The sequence below is a fragment of the Oratosquilla oratoria genome, chromosome 39 (assembly GCF_046742065.1).
Source record: "Oratosquilla oratoria isolate Oo_2021 chromosome 39, ASM4674206v1, whole genome shotgun sequence".
In the NCBI taxonomy this organism is placed as follows: domain Eukaryota; kingdom Metazoa; phylum Arthropoda; class Malacostraca; order Stomatopoda; family Squillidae; genus Oratosquilla; species Oratosquilla oratoria.
In genome coordinates this window covers 32,829,150-32,850,336 of record NC_134815.1, presented here as the reverse complement: position 1 = coordinate 32,850,336, position 21,187 = coordinate 32,829,150, and the positions used below count along the sequence as shown (strand labels likewise).

The 21,187-nt window shown below is 38.1% G+C and overlaps 1 protein-coding gene across 1 annotated transcript; it reads right to left on the bottom strand.

The window, feature by feature from the left end:
- Positions 1-8,181: 8,181 nt before the first annotated feature.
- Positions 8,182-20,883, bottom strand: Rtc1 (RNA terminal phosphate cyclase 1). The gene is made up of 8 exons (XM_076176673.1): positions 20,814-20,883; positions 20,275-20,635; positions 16,987-17,137; positions 15,717-15,801; positions 14,618-14,788; positions 13,356-13,518; positions 9,473-9,728; positions 8,182-8,398 (listed from the first exon to the last, which is right to left on the bottom strand). Exons 2-8 carry the CDS (start codon positions 20,408-20,410, stop codon positions 8,227-8,229), a joined length of 1,134 nt encoding a protein of 377 aa, XP_076032788.1. The 5' UTR covers positions 20,411-20,635; positions 20,814-20,883; the 3' UTR covers positions 8,182-8,226.
- Between the last annotated feature and the right edge of the window lie 304 nt (positions 20,884-21,187).

Genomic DNA, 21,187 nt, shown 5'->3' with positions numbered 1-21,187 from the left:
TGTGTGTGTATATATACATTTATGTATATATATATATATTTATATATATAATGTGTGTGTGTATTTACCTATTTATATTTACCTAGTTGTATTTTACGGGAAGGGGAGCTATGCTCGTGGTGTCCCATCTTCATATCTCATTTTATCTAAACTGTTTTTAAATTCATGTATTGTTTTGCACACACTACTTTCTCATCTAACTTGTTCCAAATGTCTATTACTCTGTGGGGAAAGCTGTTCTTTTTTAGATTTTTTCTATAACTGTCTTTCTTGATTTTCTTTCCGTGTCCTCTTGTATTTCTATCATACCATTTTATTATATCCTCTCTATCAATATTTTCTATGCCTTTCATGATTCTATAAATAATTATCAAATCTCCTCTCTCTCTTCTTTACTCTAATGTCTGTAGCTCAAGTTTTGCTAGTCTCTCTTCATATGATAGTTTTGAGAGTGTTGGTGCCAATTTTGTAATTGCTCTTTGTATTCTTTCAAGTTTTGTTATACATTTTTTGTACTTGGTGACCACATTGTTGCTGCATATTCCAATCTTGGTCTTATCAAAGTGATTAATATTTTCTTCACCATTTCTTCATCCAGGTATGTAAATGCCTTTTTGATTCTTATTAAATTATAAGTTTCTCCAAAAATCTTGTTTATATGTTTCTCAGGTGACATATTATTCATAATAATGACTCCCAGGTCCTTCTCACTTTCTACTTTTTTTATTCCTTCTTCTCCCAATTTATATGATCTTACTAATATTTTTTTTTCTTCCAAATTCCATTGTGCTACACTTCTTAATATTGAACTCCATCTCCCACTTCCTGGTCCATTCCCATACTTTATTGAGATCACTCTGTAGTGACTCACAATCTTCTTCAGTGTTCACTTTTTTCAACAGTTTTGCATCATCTGCAAAGAAGATCATATAACTTTCAATTCCTTCATCCATATCATTAATATATATAGCAAACATTATTGGGGCCAGAACTGTTCCTTGTGGAACACCATTTATCACTTCATCCCAATTAGAGTGTTTGTCTCTTATCACCACTCTCATTTTTCTTTCTTGCAAAAAGTCTTCCATCCATTTCAGCAGTTTGCCCTGTATTCCTCCTGTAGTTTCTAATTTCTTAAGCAACTTCTTGTGTGGCACCTTGTCAAAAGCTTTTTTCAGGTCTAGAAATGCACAATCAGCCCATCCATCTCTTTCTTGTATTATATCTATTAGCCTTGAATAGAAACATATTAAGTTTGTGACGCATGATCGTCCTTGTCTGAATCCAAATTGCCTTGGATTTAGTACGTTTTTTTTCTAAATGCCTTACCTATCTACTTTTGATAATTCTTTCACAAATTTTTGCTACTGTGTTTGTTAGAGACACTGGTCTATAGTTTGTAGGGTCTTCTTTGTTTCCCCCTTTATATATAGATACTATATTTACTCTTTTCCAATCTCCTGGAACTTTTCCTTCTTTCAACGAACTGTTTATTAGGCTATGTATTTTGTCTGCCAGTTCATTCCTGCATTCTCTCAAAATCCAGTTTGCTATTTCATCTGGTCCATGCGATTTTCTGACATCAAGATTACTCAAGCGTTTCATTATTTCATTCTTTACTTTTTTTTCTTTCATAGGGGGGACTTTCTCCCATTCGATATCACTAGGCTGTATGTTCTCCCTTGTAAACACTGATTTAAAATGCTTGTTCATAATTTCTGCCATTTTTATTTCCTCTGTGTATTCAACTCCTTGTCGTAGTTTCTCTAAATCTTGTTTGTTTTTCACTTTGTTATTTACAAATCTGTAAAATAGTTTTGGTTGGTCTTTACATTTTTCTATGACATCTTTTTCGTATTTTCTTTTTTCTTCTCTGCACACTTGTACATATTCATTTCTATAACTAGTATATATTTTCCATTTTTCAGGTCTTTTGTCTTTTTTTCATTTTGTCCAAGCTTTATCTCTTTTGTCTTTTAACTCCCTACAACTTTTGTTGTACCAGCACTTTACATATTCTTTTTCTTGCTTTTGTCTTGGGACATACTTTTCCACTCCTTTATAAATTCTTGTCAAAATATTCCATTTCTCTTCCACTGTTGTTTCCTCTTTGTATATTCTTTCCCAGTCTTCTTTTTGAAAGAATTATCTTATTTGATAAAAATTTGCTTTTTTCATACATCAATCTTCCTTTTCTATATTGTTCATTTTTTTATGTATTTTTCCTCATTTAGTTCCATTTCAACCAATATGTGGTCACTTTTACTTATTGGTGTCTTATATTCAATCTTTTCCACTATTTCAGGTTCTGATGTGATTATTAGGTCCAGTCTCGATGGTTCTTCTTCATTTCTATACCTAGTGTTCTCTTGAATCCATTGCGTCATTGTATGGTCAATAATCATATCAAGTAGTACATTTCCCCATGAGTTGTCTCCACCCTTTACTGTCATCTCTTCCCAGCAGACTTCTTTACAATTAAAGTCACCCATTATAACTATTCTTCCTCCATCTTCCATTATCTTATTTAATGTTATCCTTGTGTCTTCTAACATACTTTTATGTTCTCTCTCTTCCCACGAGGCTGTTTTAGGAGGCACATAATTTATTACAATCTTTCTGCTCTTCCTATCTTTGTCTTCCATTTCCATCATAATCATTTCTACTCTATTCTTTCCATATGTGATATTCCTCACGTTTATATCCTTCTTAGTCAGGAACATAACTCCACCCCTTTGTTTTGCCTCTCTGTTTCTAATCCAATAATCATATGCACCATGTCCTACACTGTTGGGTGGTAGTGGATCTTTCAATTTTGTCTCTACAATTCCCATTATGTCCGGTTCTTTTTCCTTCAGATAACAATTAATTTCATTCAATCCTGTTATTAAGCCATCTATATTTGTGTAAGACACTTTTAATTTTCTGCTACTTCCATTGTATTTTCTGTTTCCCTTTTGTTTTTCTCTGTTATGTGCCATTTCCTCACTTTCATATTCACTACTCTCTAATAGAATTCCTCTTTTTCTGACTGTTATCATCTCGTTTTTTCCCTTTAGCTTCTTGTCTTTTTGTTTTCTCATCCTCTCTATTCATTTCTCTTTTTATCCATACCTATTTATATTGTTCACTGTCTGCTAGTTTCCCTGTTTTTGCTAAGATATTCTCTGCAGTCGTTTGTGACCTGAATTTAATCTTAATTGGTCTCATCTTATCTGTACTATATTTCCCAACCCTAACATTTCTTCAATTTGTTTCCGTATTTCAGGTTCATCTTCCTGAACTAATTCTAAAATATTAATTACATTTTCTTTTTCCTCCTTAATTCTTGTAGTCCTATTTAGATTATACGTCTCTTCCACCCAATATAATTATACATTTCTTTTTATCTGCTAAGTCTCTTACTATATTCTCCTTTTGTCTCATCACCTTAATAACTGTGTCTTCAGTTTGTTCTTCCATCTGCTGTTTCACTATATCAGTAAATGTTATTTTGTTTTTCTATTGAATTTTTTCCCAACCCTGTGCTTCTTTTGCTATGGACTCTTTATTATTCCTCTTTCTCATCTTTTAACTGTCTTTTTAATACTTTTATTTCTTTAGTTAGCTTTTAGTTCACCTTCTCTAGTTCAAATTTTTCTCTCTGCATGATCTGTGTAAGTTGACTGAACCTATCCTCCCAAAGTTTGACAATTTTCTCATTTTTTTTTCTTTTAGGCTTGCTAATCAGGGGGGGGGGTGTTGGCTTCCCCCCCTCATTAAATCCATGGAAATTATTATCTTCACCTTCCATTGTGCTGCTCTTACCCATATTTATAATCTTTACATTTTTGTTAATACCTTCTTCATCTCCAAAATCCTCCAGGCTGCATTTGTCGACATGGCATCTGCCTGCCTGGACCAAGTCCTCCCCTTCTCCTTTTTCATCACCTTCCCACTACACCACGAGCTTTCCCCTCCCCTATAAATACAAAAAGGTACTTCCTCGACATTGAGATCCACGAAAATTTCCCTTCTTTTTTGGAGCTCCAATCTTTGCTGTGAATCCGTCTATGAGTGTGTGTGTATATATATATATATATATAAACAGTGGAACCTTGGATAATGAATTCATTCTGAGACTGTTCTCCAAAACATTTGCTAACCGAAATAATTACGGTAAACATGCCAAAATACTACTGAGCCAGTGGGTTTGTATTTACCTAGTTGTATCTTATGGGAAGGGGAGCTATGCTCATGGTAACCTGTCTTTGTATCTTGCAGTGTCTAGTTTGCTCTTATATTCGTGTATGGTTTTTGCACACACTATTGTTTTGTCCAGGTTGTTCCAGATGTCTACTACTCCGTGTAGAAAACTATTTTTTTTTTCAGGTCACTTCTATAACTATCCTTTTTGATTTTGTTGTGTCCTCTTAAGTTTCTCTTGTCCCAATTTAGTACCCTCCATTAACAGAGACAAAAACTGTTCACAAAACTCATTTGTTAACCAAATCGCTCATTATATATAAGGCTTTCGTTATCTGAAGTTCATTACCTCTACTTCATTAGCAGTACTATGGTTTTATTTATTAAGTGAATATTTTTGTATATAATTGTGTTGGTGGTAACATCCAGCTATAGCACGGCCTCTATAAAGAAGGCTATGGCCATATCCATTGCTTCCCATTCAAACACTCCATAGTTTTTAGTGGTGGGGGGTAAGAAGCAAGGAAAATGGACATAATCTAGTGAACTAGATCTTTTAATTCACTTCATGGAGTCTAAATGATATTAAAAGTGAAAAATAAGTTTCTATGGTTTCTAACCTTTTTTCACAGCCACCCTAATAATAAACTAAGCGATATGGTCTTCTGTTGGGGGTGATACCATTCATGTTACTAAATTTCATTCACACAAAAATAGGCTCATATTGTTCTGACGGGGGAATAAAAAGGCCCCCAATTTCAAGACTGTCACTATAGTGACCACAAAAAGCTATAGATACTTCCTCTTTCTCACTACAGACGGTTGCTTAATGCATGGGAGAAAACAAAAAATCCAAGAACGACTTGCATCAATACCGCCCACAAGGAATCAACATGGACCCCACCCCGCACTGGCTGGGGCACTATACGCCAAAATCTGAAAGAAATAATTTACAGATGGCCCAATGCAGTAGGTTCTGTTTTTATTGTTTCACTTCTTAAATGTGGGATATCCATCCAGTATGGGCAAGTCTGGCTACATGCACAATGAATGCATGCAGTAGGTTCTGTCTTCCTGTTTGATATTCATTTGTCTGGACATTGGCATGACATCCAAATTTCTAACACTACTTTGTATCAGTGATAACAGGGTATCTAAATAGGGAAAACGGTGCATCCAAATGTAATATAACACAATTCAAATAGTAATATGCCTAGTTTTGAAATTTTCAAGTTGCTGAAGATTGGGAATGGATGCTAAGAGGAGATTGTATGGAATGATTATGCTGACAGCACTGTATGGGGCAGAAACAAACATGGAACATAAGAGAGGAAGAGAGGAAGGGTTTGAATGTGTTTGAGATGAGGTGCCTGAGAAGTAGGATAGGAGTTACAAGGCTAGATAAAGTGAGAAATGAGGTGAGGAGGAGAACAGGGTGGAAATGGACTTGGGTAAGGTTGATGAAAGAGTATTGGGATGGTCTGGACACATGGAAAGAATGAATGAAGAAAGATTAGTAAGAGGTGTAGAAGGCAGAGGTGAAAGGAGTGAACATGAGGGGCCAACCAAGGATGAGATGGATGTATGGGGTAAAAGGGGCATTGGGAAAGAGGGGAATGTCTGTTGAGGAAGGATGGGAGAGGACAGAAGATAGGGGTGAATGGAGAATGGTTGTGTATGGATAATACTGTGATGCATGAAAGGGAGTGGGTGGGGGATGAGGGAGTGTGTGTGAAAAATAATTTGATGTAGCCTGAAGGTTTTTTTTTTCATCTCTTTTTCTGCATGAGGGGATGGAGAAGAGGGGGGTCGCTGATTAAATGAAGCGGCCTTGCTGTGTCTTGTGACACTGCTTCTGACCCAGGGCAGTGACCAAGATGCAGGGATGACCTATCATCCAGGAGCCAAGATAATAGGGAAGGAGGGGGTTGAATGGGAGTGGAGTTTGTGGGAATGGATTATATGCCTTTGTTTTTTTATCTTCCTTGTAAAGTGGAAAAGTCTTTGGTATATGTATATATATATATGTACTGAGCATTGACCGAGTCTCTATGGTCATTTGACCCACAACCTTATACTAATTTTCACAAGACCAGTGGAAATTTAAGATACCTGTACTTGGTACCAGTAATCTCTGATGGTGTTTAAAGATTCCACCTTCTCTCAGATCCCTTTCTCCTTTTGTCTTACAGAGCCCTCCATTAGATTAAATTTTTATCCTAAACATCTATCAAACATAGAGTACTGTAGCCTACACAGAGCCAATATCAGTTCAGTTCACTGATACAGTGAAATTCATTTTTATTTGGTTTCAGGAAATTAAAAATGGTTTATTTTCTTTCAGGCAACAGAATTTGACTGGGAAGAAATGATGGAGACCATTTGGGGTGGCGAATGCTTTAATACAATATTAGGGGTGCATTCCGCAGCCAACTTCCATGGACATAAATTTGGTCTTGCCCCTGTCCAGCATACTTCTGAGTACTAAATGAATAAGACTACAAAGTCAATGAGGCTGAGGAGTAAAGTAAAATAATAACCTGTAGAAGCACGTTATGAAATGGAAGATAAAAATATTTTTCAACTGTGAAATAAAGATGTGTTCCTGTTTCTTGTAGGTATGTACATATGTACTGAAGACCTTTTGCCTTTGCAAGAGGAGTAGGGGAGCCAAAACCAGCACTTAGAAAAATTATATTTAAGTAAACAAATACTTAAATAAGTTAATAACAAAAGTAGCCTCCCATCTCAGTAAAATATATTGTACCATTAATTCTTAGATAATTTTATTCAATTGTGATTGTATTCTACCCAAAACAATCAACCAATTTGTTGCCTAGCTGCCAGGAAACTGCCCACAGCCATCAGTTCAACAGAGATTTTGTGAATATGGAGTAAGTGTATGGCAATGTAGTATTATGTATTTTGTGTCTTCTGAGTTGCTACAGTGTCTAACTGTTAAGCAGATAACCCAAGCATCAAGACGGCAAGAAGGATGGTAAATACTGAAGGACTGCTGCAGATGTCAAATGGACACAAAAGTCCCCACCTCCACAACAATGTGAAGCACCAAGGGTCAGGCACCTAATTTCTGAAGTGGGCCAGTCAGTCTTTACACTCTCTTGCACAACTCCCAACTGTCTTCCTTTCCTATAATCTTTTTTTATGTGTTTTTGTATATATATATATAAACACAAAAAAAGGTCAGTACATCAGCTCCTGCCCTCCCATTTTTCCTATTAGTCAGCAACATAGAATCCAACCCAGACCCAAATGCATTCAATAATACACGCACATCCATCAAAAGCAACACAACCCACTATTGGTTCCACTTAACATGTACAACACTTACAAATACAAACCAATACACAAAAAACTGTAACTGTAACAAACACATGACAACACTCACACCCGCAAACACATCATCACATAAACACATCCTAAACATACTAGACATAAACTGACTCACTAACAAACATTCAGAGCTGCTACACATCTTACACAAACACAACATACATATAGCACTTATACAAGAAACAAAATGACACCACAAATAACATTACCCTCATTCACTGATTACACAATAGACACAGTATCTCTGTATCTTTATTAAAAACTCTTAATGACACTAACCAGAAAACTGTGAATCCACAAGTATTATAACATCTAAACAAAAGCCCTGGACTGCAAGGAAAATCCAAGGAGTACAAAACAGTGAATAACAACAGACATGTCTGTGTAACATGATTATGACATCTAAAGCTTACTTGTTCCTACTTTCTCTTTATTCCAAATATAACCTACCCTTTTTATCATTCCATCCTCTTGCATTTTGTAGCTACACATGGGCTGGAGTTAAGGCCACTAGAATACCACACATGTAATCCCCATGTCACAAAAGGCAACTTAAAAGGACAAAGAGCATGAAGCTAGTAACCTTACTCTGCTAAAGGGAATTTCCTAAAGAAAAAGCATGGATAATAAAAAACAAAGGCAAAAAAACGGAGTTTAATTTAAAATTTACAATACAAAATAGTCACATTAAGTTTGCCCTTTACCAATATTAGTATAACCAACACCTACACAAGTTAGAAGCAATTTGCCTGCTCCGGTTCTGGATTGTTCTTCCTCATCTAAAACTCCTTTCTCCACATACTCATCAATCTTGAAGGTAACATTGAAGAAATCGCGAATATGTTGCAAGAAATGCATTCTGCAAAAGAGATAGAATATTGGCTTTGTATTAGAACAGACTTTAACTTTAAATTGTTATTCTAAAATCATGTATACATTTTGGAAAGGAACAGAAACCAATCATTCAATCGGTTGTCCCAATTCTCTCTTGCAGAAGATAGGGGTGAATGGAGAATGGTTGTGTATGGAGGGGTGAATGGAGAATGGTTGTATATGGATGATGCTGTGATGCATGAGGGGGAGTGGGTGGGGGATGGGGGGTGAGGAAATATGAGAAATAAATTGACACAGCGCGAAGGGATTTCTTCCCGTCTTCTCCTTTTCTGCATGAGGGGATGGAGTGGGTGGGTGGTCGCCGATTTAATGAAACAGACTTGCTGTGTCTTACGACACTGATTCTGAACCAGGGCAGTGGACAAGATGCAGGGATGACCCATCATCCAGGAGGTGCCAAGATAAGAGGGGGGGGGGGTATGTAGAGGATGGAATGGGTAGGACTGGTTTCTATGCCTTTATTTTTTGGCTACCTCCCGTGTATGGGTGAAACAGCCTTTGGTATATGTATGTATTTATGTAGCTGAGTGACCCCCATATTCTGTGAACTGGCCTGATCATATTTCCTGTGGTTATCAATATTCAGAGTGAAAGAGAACAAGTAATACAGCTGTAACTTTATATTCAGTAATGTGAGTATTGTGATGCATCATTGTAAATCAGGCAGCTGATGCAGCCTGAGAGAACTTGACTTGTATTGAAGAGGTTTAAGCTACCTATAACAGTCACTCCTGGATGACGGGTCATCCCTGCACCATATCCACTGCCCTGGGTCTGAGGCAGTGTCGCAAGGCACAGCACATCCACAGCAAGGCCGCTTCATTAAGAGGGAGGGTGGAGGGGAGTGGAGTGTATTTAGGGATGGAATGGGTGGGAATGATTTTATGCCTTTCTCTTTTTGGCTACCTCCCTTGTAAGGCAGAAAAAGCCTTGGTGTATGTATGTATGTATATATGTAACAGTCACTTGATGTGTACCTTATGATTGAGTCAACTGTTACAGCTATGTATACTTTAGTAGTGTTAACTGTATCACATACGTGTATGGAGTTAGCGGGCCAAAGACAACTTTGGAAACATCTTTGGGGGCTAAGACCATGAAGAGAAGAACCAGGCACTGTGAAAGAGCATCAACACATCCTCCTCGATAAATCTCTTCTAGCAGGTGCCAAGCTGCTTCACGACCAACATCTTCAGGAAGTTTTGGGGTCTTCTCCTCTTCTTCCTTACACTCGAGACTCTCTCCAGTATAATGACTGCCTTTATTGGTTTCAGCTGTCATACAAATACCGAAACCTGGGAAATAAAGATAATCTACATCAGTAAATTGTGCAGCCCTAAACCTATACATACATACATATACCAAAGGCTTTTTCCCCCTTACACAGGGCGTAGCCAAAATAAAAATGCACAACTATACTATATATACAATGTACACACATATATACAAAGGGTATTTCCCCTTTACAGGAGGGTTGCCTTGTCAAAGCATACACAGATCCCACACCCATTCATTGCCCCTTTCATAACACCCATTCCCCTGCCACATTGCTTAGATCAAATGCAAATTGCAAGATACAATGCCTCCACAGCAGGGCCCGACAGCCAAAGCTGGTTTACTTCCATCACTTAAATATTATAATTACTGACACCCCCTCCCCATCTCATCCACTACAGAATTTTCACAGAACAGACAAAAATATTCCTTTGAGTTGATTCATTCCTTAATCCATCCACATTCTTTCCATTCACTCGTATCTTTTGCATGAACTTTTTCTTACTCAACAATTAATCTACTACCCTGGCCCCCTCTTGCAGAGGACCCACAACCCCTAGGTAAATGGTAATAGCTACCAGATTAGTCCATGGGTCACTTAAGGAAGAAATATGATGTCTGGATATGGATAGGATGGGGCAGGGTAAGATACATACCTAGATATACCAAAGGCTTTCTTCCCCCTTAACCCCTTCAATACGGGCCAAAATCTCGCGGGCAGCATGAGCTGCCAGATGTGCGATGTTGCATCATAATACTCGAAATATAAAAAATAAAGTTACCGCTGTATTGCTCGTTCTCTTTCACCCGTGAATTTTGATAACCATAGAAAATATGATGAAGCCAGTTTAAAGAGTATGGGGGTCACGCAGGTACAACTACAATATATATATAATCAAGACGCCGACACTGGCATCCTCGCATACCCCTTGCTCCTCATGACGCCTACGTAGGCGTCATTGTATCGAAGGGGTTAAAAGGGAAGTAGCCAAAAGACAAAGACATAGAAACCATTCCCATCCATTCCATTCCCTCTACCCTCCCTCTTATCTTAGCACCTCCTGGATGATGGGTCATCTTGTCCACTGTTCTGGGTCAGAAGCAGTGTTGCATGACACACCACATCCACAGCAAGGCTGCTTCATTAATTCGGCGACCCCCCTCTCTGTCCCCTCAAGATAAGGTAGGCATTCCAAGTCTTCTGTGTGAAAGTTGCATCTGGTGCAATTTATTTCTGTGGCCAGGCCTGAATGTGTTGGTAATACTTTACTATTAGATGGTGACCTGTAGTCAAACAAGTATGGTTCCTGGTTCTTTTGGGATTTTTTTTTTTTCTGTGAGGCTAATATCTGAAGAAGTTTAATTGACTAGGGAATTTGGTGGTCTATCTTCAGGTGTTTGTTTAGTGATGAGTGTGTGAATGTGCATTTGTAGAGATATTTTGTATGATACAAATGGTAGGTTGTTGTAGATGTTTGAGTGCATGTTGCTGGTATGTTTTTATTGCATTCAGTTGGTTGCACTTGTATAATGTAATGGGATTGGTGATTTAAATGTGAGGATTTTTGTATATAACTGTGTACTATGTTTTTCATGTCAGAAGCAATACTGCAAGACACTACATCCATAGCAAGGCCTTTTCACTTACACAGTGACCCCTACTCCTCATCTCCTCATATGGAAAATAGAGAAGATGGGGAGAAATCCCTTCTGGCTTCATTGTATTAAAAAAAAAAAAAAAAAAAAAAAAAAAAATATATATATATATATACTGTATATATATATATATAAATAAATAAATAAAATGGATGGAACATGAGGAATTGGGATCCCCTCTTTTTACATTTCTCTCCTTCACAGAGCCTGGGCAGAAACTACAATTTACTTTAGTCACTCCCTCCTTATTCATAAGGGTGATTAATACCTATGATACGTATGACACACCTGAATAATATTCATCCTCACTGAACACAGTTTACATATTAATGAACAGATACTTGCTCTGGGGGACTGATTGCATAGTTAAATGCAGTCAATACGACTTTGATGGCAAATCCTACAGATCAGTTACACAGCATTTTCATGTTCAGCAACAAATCTTCACTTTTAGAGAAATACTAAGCCACTCCTTAATTTTCAATTTTCCTCATTTCTCCTGTCCTTAAATCTCTTATTTACTATGCCTAGGGCTCCATTTTTTTCATACTCCAGTAGTGGGTATAAGTATTCTGTCACTAGCTACTAGGAGCTTTCAAGAGTTTTATGAGAGTAGTGGAGCATGTGTCAGGATTAGAAATGGAGAGAGTGAGTGGTTTGAGGTAAAGGTGGGACTTTGTCAGGGATGTGTTATGTCACCCTGGCTGTTCAACTTATACATGAATGGGATGGTGTGAGAGGTAAATGCAAGGGTGGTGGGTCAGGGATTGGAGACGTTTAAAAAAAATGGAGAAAAGTGGGAGGTGAACCAGCTGTTGTTTGCGGACGACACTGTGCTTGTAGCAGGATCAGAGGAGGGATTGAGGAAGTTGGTGACAGAGTTTGGGAGAGTGTGTGAAAGAAGAAAGTTGAAGATAAATGTGGGCAAAAGTAAGGTGATGAGATGTACAAGGGATGAAAGTGGCAGCAGACTGGAAGTGAGTATTAAGTGAGAGCGACTGGAGGAAGTGGATAGTTTTAGATACTTGGGTGCAAATGGGGCAGGAAAGAGTGGAGTGGAGGTGGAGGTAGAATGTAAATTGAGAGAAGCGAGTAAATGCCTTGGTGGATAAAAAAGTGTAACGAGGAATAGACATTTGGGAATGGATACTAAGAGGAGATTGTATGAAGGAGTGATTATGCCAACAGCACTGTATGGGGCAAAAACATGGAATATAAGAGAAGAAGAGAGAAGGAGTTTGAATGTGTTTGAGATGAGGTGTCTGAGAAGCATGATGGGGGTTACTAGGCTAGATAGAGTGAGAAATGAGGAGGTGAGGAGGAGAACAGGGGTGGTAAGGGAGTTGGGAGATAGGGTGGATGAAAGAGTATTGGGAGATAGGGTGGATAAAAGAGTATTGGGATGGTTTGGACACATGGATAGAATGAGTGAAGAAAGACTAGTAAAAGAGGCATGGAAGACAGATGTGGAGAAGGTGAACATGAGGGGGTGACCTAGGATGAAATGGATGGATGGGGTGAAAGGGGCTCCTTTTCTGCATGAGGGGATGGAGAGGGGGGGGGGGTCGCTGATTTAATGAAGCGGTCTTTCTATGGGTGTGCTGTTTCTTGCGACACTGCCTCTGACCCAGAGCAGTGGAGAAGATGCAGGGATGTCCTGTCATCCAGGAGATGCCAAGATAAGAGGGAGGGTGGAGGGGAGTGGAGTGTATTAGGGATGGAATGGGTGGGAATGGTTTTTATGCCTTTTTCTTTTTGGCTACCTCCCTTGTAAGGGGGAAAGAGCCTTTGGTATATGTATGTATGTATTTTCTTGCACATGTAAAATGACCAAATGGAGAGGAGCTAGGGGAACGAAGACCCCAATTTCTATATTCTTCTCCTGCAAGTAGTCAAAGCATGATCTGGTTTACCCCCTTCCACCCAGCCCCACCATACAAGGAAGAAATGGTCATAAGTGTATACAAACATTTATATTATTAGTTGCTTACCTGGTGATGATCCTTTGCCATTGTCACAAGTAATGTACACATCTGTGAGGAATTTCAAAAATTCTCCTTTAGCGGCATCTAACATGCGATTTGCCACCGTAGGCGCTATCCGACTTGTAAATGCTGTTCCACGAATTCTCTTTATTTTGCCACACTCTAACCACTGCCAACAGAAGGGTGAACCATTCAATGGATATAAAAACCTGACAATATCATACTCAGAATCAAAAGTTCTTGTAAACCAGCTGGGTCACTGGGGAACACAAAATCTTTTACAAATGCCCATTAATGTCTCAATTCAAGTCAACACCTCAAAATATGCATTAATGGAACAAATAAAATATTTTTTTCATATATTCATTCATTATTAGTAATAAGCACAAACACTTAATCACAAGTACAACCATCCTTAACAAATGTCTAAGAAATAATCTGCCAAAAATATAAATTGTAACAATCCATAATAACGAATTGTGAAATATCCATGACACAGACCAAGACTGCTGAAATTTTAAAGCAGTGGACCCCTGCCTCTTTTCACAATCCCCGAACAGGATCGAGATTTTTACAGGTTTTATAGACTAAAGTGGGAAAACATTAAATATACATATCTCCTGTTGTTGAGACATTGTGACAGGTTTGAGGAAGGTGGAAGAGAAAGACATGGGTCTAGGGCTGAGTTTATTCCTGACCGGTTTCGCTTGTTGCTTCTTCAGAGGAATGATGCTCCTGGATAACGCTGATGGTATACATAGTAGCCCTACACCACAATCCTACCAACCAGGCAAGGGACGCATCTCTGCCCACCCACCCACGTCTCTTGCCCAGTTGGTGGGGTTGTTGTGTAGGGCTACTATGTATACCATCAGCGTTATCCAGGAGCATCATTCCTCTGAAGAAGCTGTAAGTGAAACCGGTCGGGAATAAACTCGGCCCTAGACCCGTGTCTTTCTCTTCCACAAATACATATCTAAAAAACCTATATAAAACCATTTATGAAAAATATCAGGCATGTGCTTTCTTACAATAGTTACATATAGGCAAACTTCTGCATATGGCATTTTATAAATGTATGTGGAGTTGATCTATCCGAGACAAAGTTCATGATAACCTTGTGGTATCTATGGGTTCTGTCAGTGGGACCTCAGGATATTTGAGAAACACTGGATTGGATATAGTAATTCCTATCCAGACCAATTACCAATTTTTGTAACCCCACCATCTTCCTTTAAACACTTATTTTCAAACCATTAATCACTCACCTGGAATGCTTTAAGAGATCTCCTCACTGGACATGAAAACTTGATTATCCCACCTCCATTAGGTGGTAATCCCCTTTTCACCATAGTCAGACTCAGGCCTTCATCCACCACAAGGAACTTCTTAAGGACTGGCAACAGAGAGTATTTGATCATATCGAAAGTTGGGTCTACCTGAAAATAATCCATTAATTATAGATACATGCATACATCACAATGTCCTTTTCCCCCTCATAAGGGAGGTGGCCATCCATGGCATACATCAACCCTTTACCCATTTGTTTACCTTTTTATCTTAGCTCCTTGTGAAGGAAGGGTCATTCCTATTCCCTGCCAACTGCCTGGGTCAGAAGCAATGCAACAAGACACAACACCTTCACAGCAGAGCCTGATGCCCAAATATACTTTCCCTTTCATTACATGGTGACCCTCCCCATTTTGTCCATTCAGCAAAATACAGAGCGGACAAGAAGAAATCCCTTTAGTCTTTATCAATTTATCATTTATTCACAACCACTTCCCACTTGCACCTAATTCTTGGCCTCTCCCTACTTTGCTCAACATTCCCCTTGTAAACAAAGCCCTCATTTCATTCCATTCTCAGTCTTCCCCTTAAATTCACGCTATGCACATCTGCCTTCCACACTTTTTTGTGATGTTAAACCATAAATAAACATGATGACATTTGGTAACCCAAAACAAATGTTACAACAAGTTTCACTTGCAGTAGCTGGCAACAATCCTTAAGTCCTGCAAGAGATGTTTCAGGGGAAAACTTTGGACTATTGTTTAAGGTATATTAGTGTGGAGCAATTTATGTCACAGGCTTCCAGAAGTGGAGAAAGAGAGGCAGTCACTGGTTGTCAACTCCTCTGTGAACAAGAGGAGGAAATAATTGAAAGTTGGAGGTGCCAAGATAAGAGGGAGGGTAGAGGGTGGAGGGGAGTGGAGTGTATTAGGTATGGAATGGGTGGGAATGGTTTTTATACCTTTGTTTTTTTGGGCTACCTCCCTTGTAAGGGGTGAAAAGCCTTTGGTATATGTATGTATATGTATGAAAGAAATCTTGAGCCTTGAACATATAGATGTGAAAAGCACTTACTTTATTATTTGTCACTCCTTTCAATGTAATGTCCAAGGATTTTTTACAAAATGGTGCCAACATGAACAGTGGTTCTAGAAAGTACCTGAAACAAGACAAAAATCATAAAAGTTCCCTCAGGTAGAATTTAATCACCGTGTTAACAATCAAAACATACAAATTGCAATCACAATAAAAAAAAAAAATGTATTCAAAATGGGTCTTAACCTTCAATTGGGGTTTCTCTTACCCCATTTCAAGATAACATATTCATGAATAAGTAATTTCACCACAAGCCATTCAAAATCTTTCATTTGTAGACAAAAATTTCCTACAAAAAACATTATTCTGCTCTCTAGTAAATTATCAGGTGGACTCCTTATATAATTCAGTTCACCCCTTCAACACAGTAGCATACATTATTATTTTTTTTTCTTGATATCTTGCAATTTCATTCAATAAAAGAAAACAGAGCTGAAGGCTGGTCCCCTTCCATAATGAGTCAGGATTTCAAATACATTAAATACACAGCTCTCCCTATTAGGAATCTCTAAAGCTCTGAAATAAAAAAAATAATGAAAAGACCTTTTGGAAATTTATCAGAATATCTATGGGAGCTTTTGGTACCTGGATTTTTCTAATTTCAGGTCTTTTATTCAAAATAATGGAGATTTCTCAATTTTGGGAATTCTGAACAGATAGAGCATCTGTAATCTGACATCAGAGAACAGAGAACAACATGAAGTCTGGAGGAAAAAAGAAGAAAGAGGCATCTGAAGGATATCAAGAAACTGCTTTCTATATGGATGCATTACCTTATGGAGGTTTAATTTGAAGAAATTGTCTTATTGAATACATTGAATCAAAGACAAGTTTAATAGACAAGGAAATTAGACCCTTTGATATTTTTCTAGTGTACAATAGACGAAATACACACAAAATAGGTCACTGCAATGATGGGGTACCGGTATAAGTCAGGTTTGAATAAAAACCTATCTTAACAAACATATACACCCTAAAACAATAATAAATAAATAAATGAATAAACAAAATAATTAATCTATTTCACAAGCTCTATGACTTAGGTGATATAGCCTAAGCTTAATCAATAAATTTCAAATCTAAATATGATAACTGGAAATCAAAGAAATATATCAAGTCGGAACTGTACATGAATTTGAGTCTATGTATGTTGGAAAATTAAAAGAATCGGAGATGAGACCCAACAAGCATTGCTCCTCCCCTGTATGCTACAATTAGGTAAATACATACAGAAGCCATGGATACTCACCCAATACCCCTCTGCGCTGGACATGAGTGTTCCACCCTTCCACCCATCAAAACACCTGGCCTGTACATGAGTACAGTGCCAGTATCATTGATCTCTATCCTGCTTCCATTGCTGATCTGATCCAGTAGTCGAATAAAACTAGCTTCATGCTCTGCAAAATATATAAACATGGATGAGTAAGCATTCATTAATACAAACATGGTATAACAGATAAAGTGTGACTGAGTATCAAGCAATTTATATATCAGGTTATTGGTATTATCTTAGTTGTGCACATCTACAAGATATAGCATTAGAAAATTAAATATTAATTTTATAAATTTTAATACATGAATGTAATATGCAATTTTCTTGGCGGACATAACAAAAAACCTTGCTACAAGCGAATCTACTAAAGAACAAAGCCGCTAGGATACAGTCCAAACACCATGTTGTCATCTGTCCAGTCCAGTCACTGTCAGTTAGACAATGGCTTTCACGTTGTGTACTGGGTGTTCTACAACTCCAGGTGATGTTAATAACTGCTGTTACAAAGATAATAGGGTTTCCTTGGACTTTTTGAGAGAACACGGGATTCTGCCATCGTCTGTTAATAATCTGAGGTACAATAATAGTCAGGCCATCAGCATCCGTGATGATGATGACAACCCAGATGATCTTTAGAATTTGAGGTACTGAATTACTAAATATAGGTTATGTAGGTTAGGTTAGAATAGACAAATTTATCCTTTGATTTCTTCGACCTCGGCATCTATCAAAACAAACATGTTGTATCATTCAACCGTCGAGACTTTGTTCGTTAATAAATCAGTTTTAGCAACTTTTTTGTTATTAATTTCCACCAAGTAAATCTTCACCACCACATAGCCGAAACTGTGAGAAGAGAGAGAGGGATGGCAGGCTGGGTACTCAGAACCTTATACCAGAGAACCCAAAATAATGTTGATCCTTAGGAACACCATGATTCAGCCACTCTTAGACTACAGTAGCCAGCTGTGGTCCCCTCACAAAAGAGGGGAAATTCAGCAATTAGAGGCTGTCCAATGCTCTTACACCAGGCAAATCAGAGGAATGAGGGAATTAACCCGCTAAGACCGACAGGCCTTAAATAGGGCTGCATCGCAAACGTCCGACAGGCCTTAAATGGGGCAGCTACTTTCAGCGCTAATAAAAACCGCGCTAAAATTGGTAGCACTGCTATATTTGGCCATGACGTAGTCCTATGGTAGTACTGTAGGCTAGCAGGAAGTAAACTGCTCTCGCCAGCCAGTGTGCCGCAAACTTTTGTGAGAAGCGTGCGCATCGTGTCACGGCGAGAATTTTTACGTATTTACGTATTTACTTATTTACGAAACTATTATTTACAACTATGGACCATAAACGTGCCAAAAACGGCATCAACAACCCCTGTTGTTAGTGCACGAGGTCGGGCAAAGCGGGATTCTGTGAAGCCAAGCGTGTCCACCCAGCACTGCGTGCCACCGCCAGAGAGGCGGAGAGTTGCCGCTACCACAATCTTCTCCAACTCTCGGTAATTATTCCGAGACAACTATGGTGAGTAGAGCAATAAAAACTTGTAGGATGATGCATTGTCATGTCTACTAACAGCAGATTTTTTTCCAGAGTAATTCATAAGAGTTGATTTTTTTATGATAATTGCGGTACTGGGAGATTGCTAAATTTTCGGCCGTCGGTCTTAGCGGGTTAAGCTACTGGGGATGTCTCAAAAAGTGGGTCTCACTAATTGCCGAACAAACCGAATAGAACCGAGAAAAGCCGAACAAAACAACAAAACCCAAACAAGGACGGGTTTTGCTCAAATGCACACTTCTATATATGTATGGTTGCATTATTTGAACTATTTTGTTTAAGATGTGTGATTTCCATGTAATATGATCAGAGAGAACTTACGTTCTTATCCTCTGCAATTTTACCGACCCCAGCTACGACTCGTCCAGCCCGCCGTCTATGATCACTGGTGGTATGGATCAAACTACTCTTTTAAGTTTCTTACTGTTGTGTTATTAGTGTAATAGACTGCATATAGTTGAATTAGTCTATTACACTAATAACACAACAGTAAGAAACTTAAAAGAGTGTAGTTTGATCCATACCACCAGTGATCATAGACGGCGGGCTGGACGAGTCGTAGCTGGGGTCGGTAAAATTGCAGAGGATAAGAATGTAAGTTCTCTTTGATCATATTACATGGAAATCACACATTTTAAAGAAAATAGTTCAAATAATGCAACCATATATATATAGAAGTGTGCATTTGAGCAAAACCCGTCCTTGTTTGGGTTTTGTTGTTTTGTTCGGCTTTTCTCGGTTCTATTCGGTTTGTTCGGCAATTAGTGAGACCGCAAAAAGTTGGGGCTATACTCTCAACAACGAAGAAGAGAAAGGTATCGTGCAATCTATGTATGGATAATAATTGAAGGAAAGGTACCTAACCCTGCACCCCATTCACTGCAGCCTTATAGCACTGAACATACAGGGAGGAAAATAACAAGAAAAACAATACCGACCAAAGCTCCGGAAAGGATCAAGGCCCTGCTAATGAATAGCCTGAGCCACAAGGGTTCAAAGATCTTTAATGCCCTCCCGAGAGATATAAGAGATATCACCAGCTGTACAGTGGATAGACTGAAGGCTGGACTACATAATTTCCTGTCATCAGTACCAGACGAACCACCTGTACCAGGCTACACTGCTGGATGCCGGTCGACAAACACCATACCAGACCAGGTGACCTTAAAGAAATTGGACACCAGGAATGGTAACAGTGGCGGATCACCGTGGCTGTGAAGAGGTCTTCTAGACACATCCAAGTAAATCCAAGTATACTTACTTTATTTACGTTAATGTATTATAATTTACAAACTAATTAATTTTCTATTGCTTAAGTAAGTAAATGCGATATACTTAGTTTACTAAGTAAACTAAGTATATAGTGTTGCCGTAGGGGTGTACTTCTAAAAATCTACCGAAGTTTCGTGTCAAATATCCGTGTTTCTGGAATTTTACCACCATTTGTTAGTGATTTTTCATTTTATATTCAACACGGGTCCTACACCTAGTACTGACTTCGAAATAAAAGTGAACCTTGTAATATAAATATCGTGGAAAACTAGATTAACAATAAAAATTCCCTCTACATGACTGAAAGAATATATTATATATGATTATGAGAGAGAGAAGATAGTAGGACCAATTGGAACGTGCGGAAGCAGACTTCAGCCGTGTCATTAACAGACAAAATTACCGAAAGTAAAGTATTGCTCTTACCTCTCAGACCGGGATCAACATCTTTTTCACGTATATTTATGATTCGGACTGGTCGTCCAGTCAGTGATGAAAGCACCAATCTTTGACGGAGAAAATTGCATCCTTCATATGTGGAAATTTGCTGTTTTTCTTCCATTATAATAATATTTGAACTGGCAAAGTTGGATAAAGTTTTTCATTAACTGTCCAGTTTACATGGTATATTCATAAAACAAGCTCTACCGGAGATCTATCGCACGTGAGTTTGTTTACACACAATTCTTGGAGACACGGATTGAAACTGAGTTTCGATGGGTCAAACAGTTGTGAGTTGAATAACTTCAACCCTTTGCATTTAATTGGCATGGTTACAAAATTGCCCCTGAAATGAAAAGTTCGTTACGTTTTATGACATGTGTAATTATTCTTGTCACCTAAGAAAGCTAGGTGAGCAGGAAATAGTGTTTAGAAGTTATATATATAGAGAGAAATGTTTTATATTTTAGTATCATTGGACATTAAAAATTTCTCAGAACATAACGAGACCTAAAACTGGATACCTAAAGAATGTAGAGGACAATTGGCAGACAAGATTCACAGTCTTACTGTATGTTTACTAAAAGAAGGAATAGTGCCGTATGAATGGAAAAGAGCTAATGAGATACGAGGTCAAATGTAGAAAAAATATGTCACTATAATGTAGGCCGGTACCATTGATGAGCATAATAATTAGTTTGTAAAATAATTGTGAAAAAATTATATCTCTCGAATAATTTGAGAGACAATCAGTTTGTCTATAGGTATGGAATATCATGTATCATGTGATCAATGTGATACATGAGAGGGAAGGCTGGGTGGAGTAAAGTACCTCACAGTCGACTTATGTAAAAGCTGGGCATACTTATGTAGCAAGTAGAATTAAACTATGATATAG

What these genes read in the sequence shown, in the direction of transcription:
- Rtc1 (XM_076176673.1), bottom strand. Translation starts at nt 20,410, where the DNA reads ATGGAAGAAAAACAGCAAATTTCCACATATGAAGGATGCAATTTTCTC. An exon ending in TGTTGATCCCGGTCTGAGAG is followed by an intron (nt 17,138 to 20,274) that starts GTAAGAGCAATA and finishes TATATTTTGCAG; the next exon opens with AGCATGAAGCTAGTTTTATT. An exon ending in TGGCAAAGGATCATCACCAG is followed by an intron (nt 9,729 to 13,355) that starts GTAAGCAACTAA and finishes TTTATTTCCCAG; the next exon opens with GTTTCGGTATTTGTATGACA.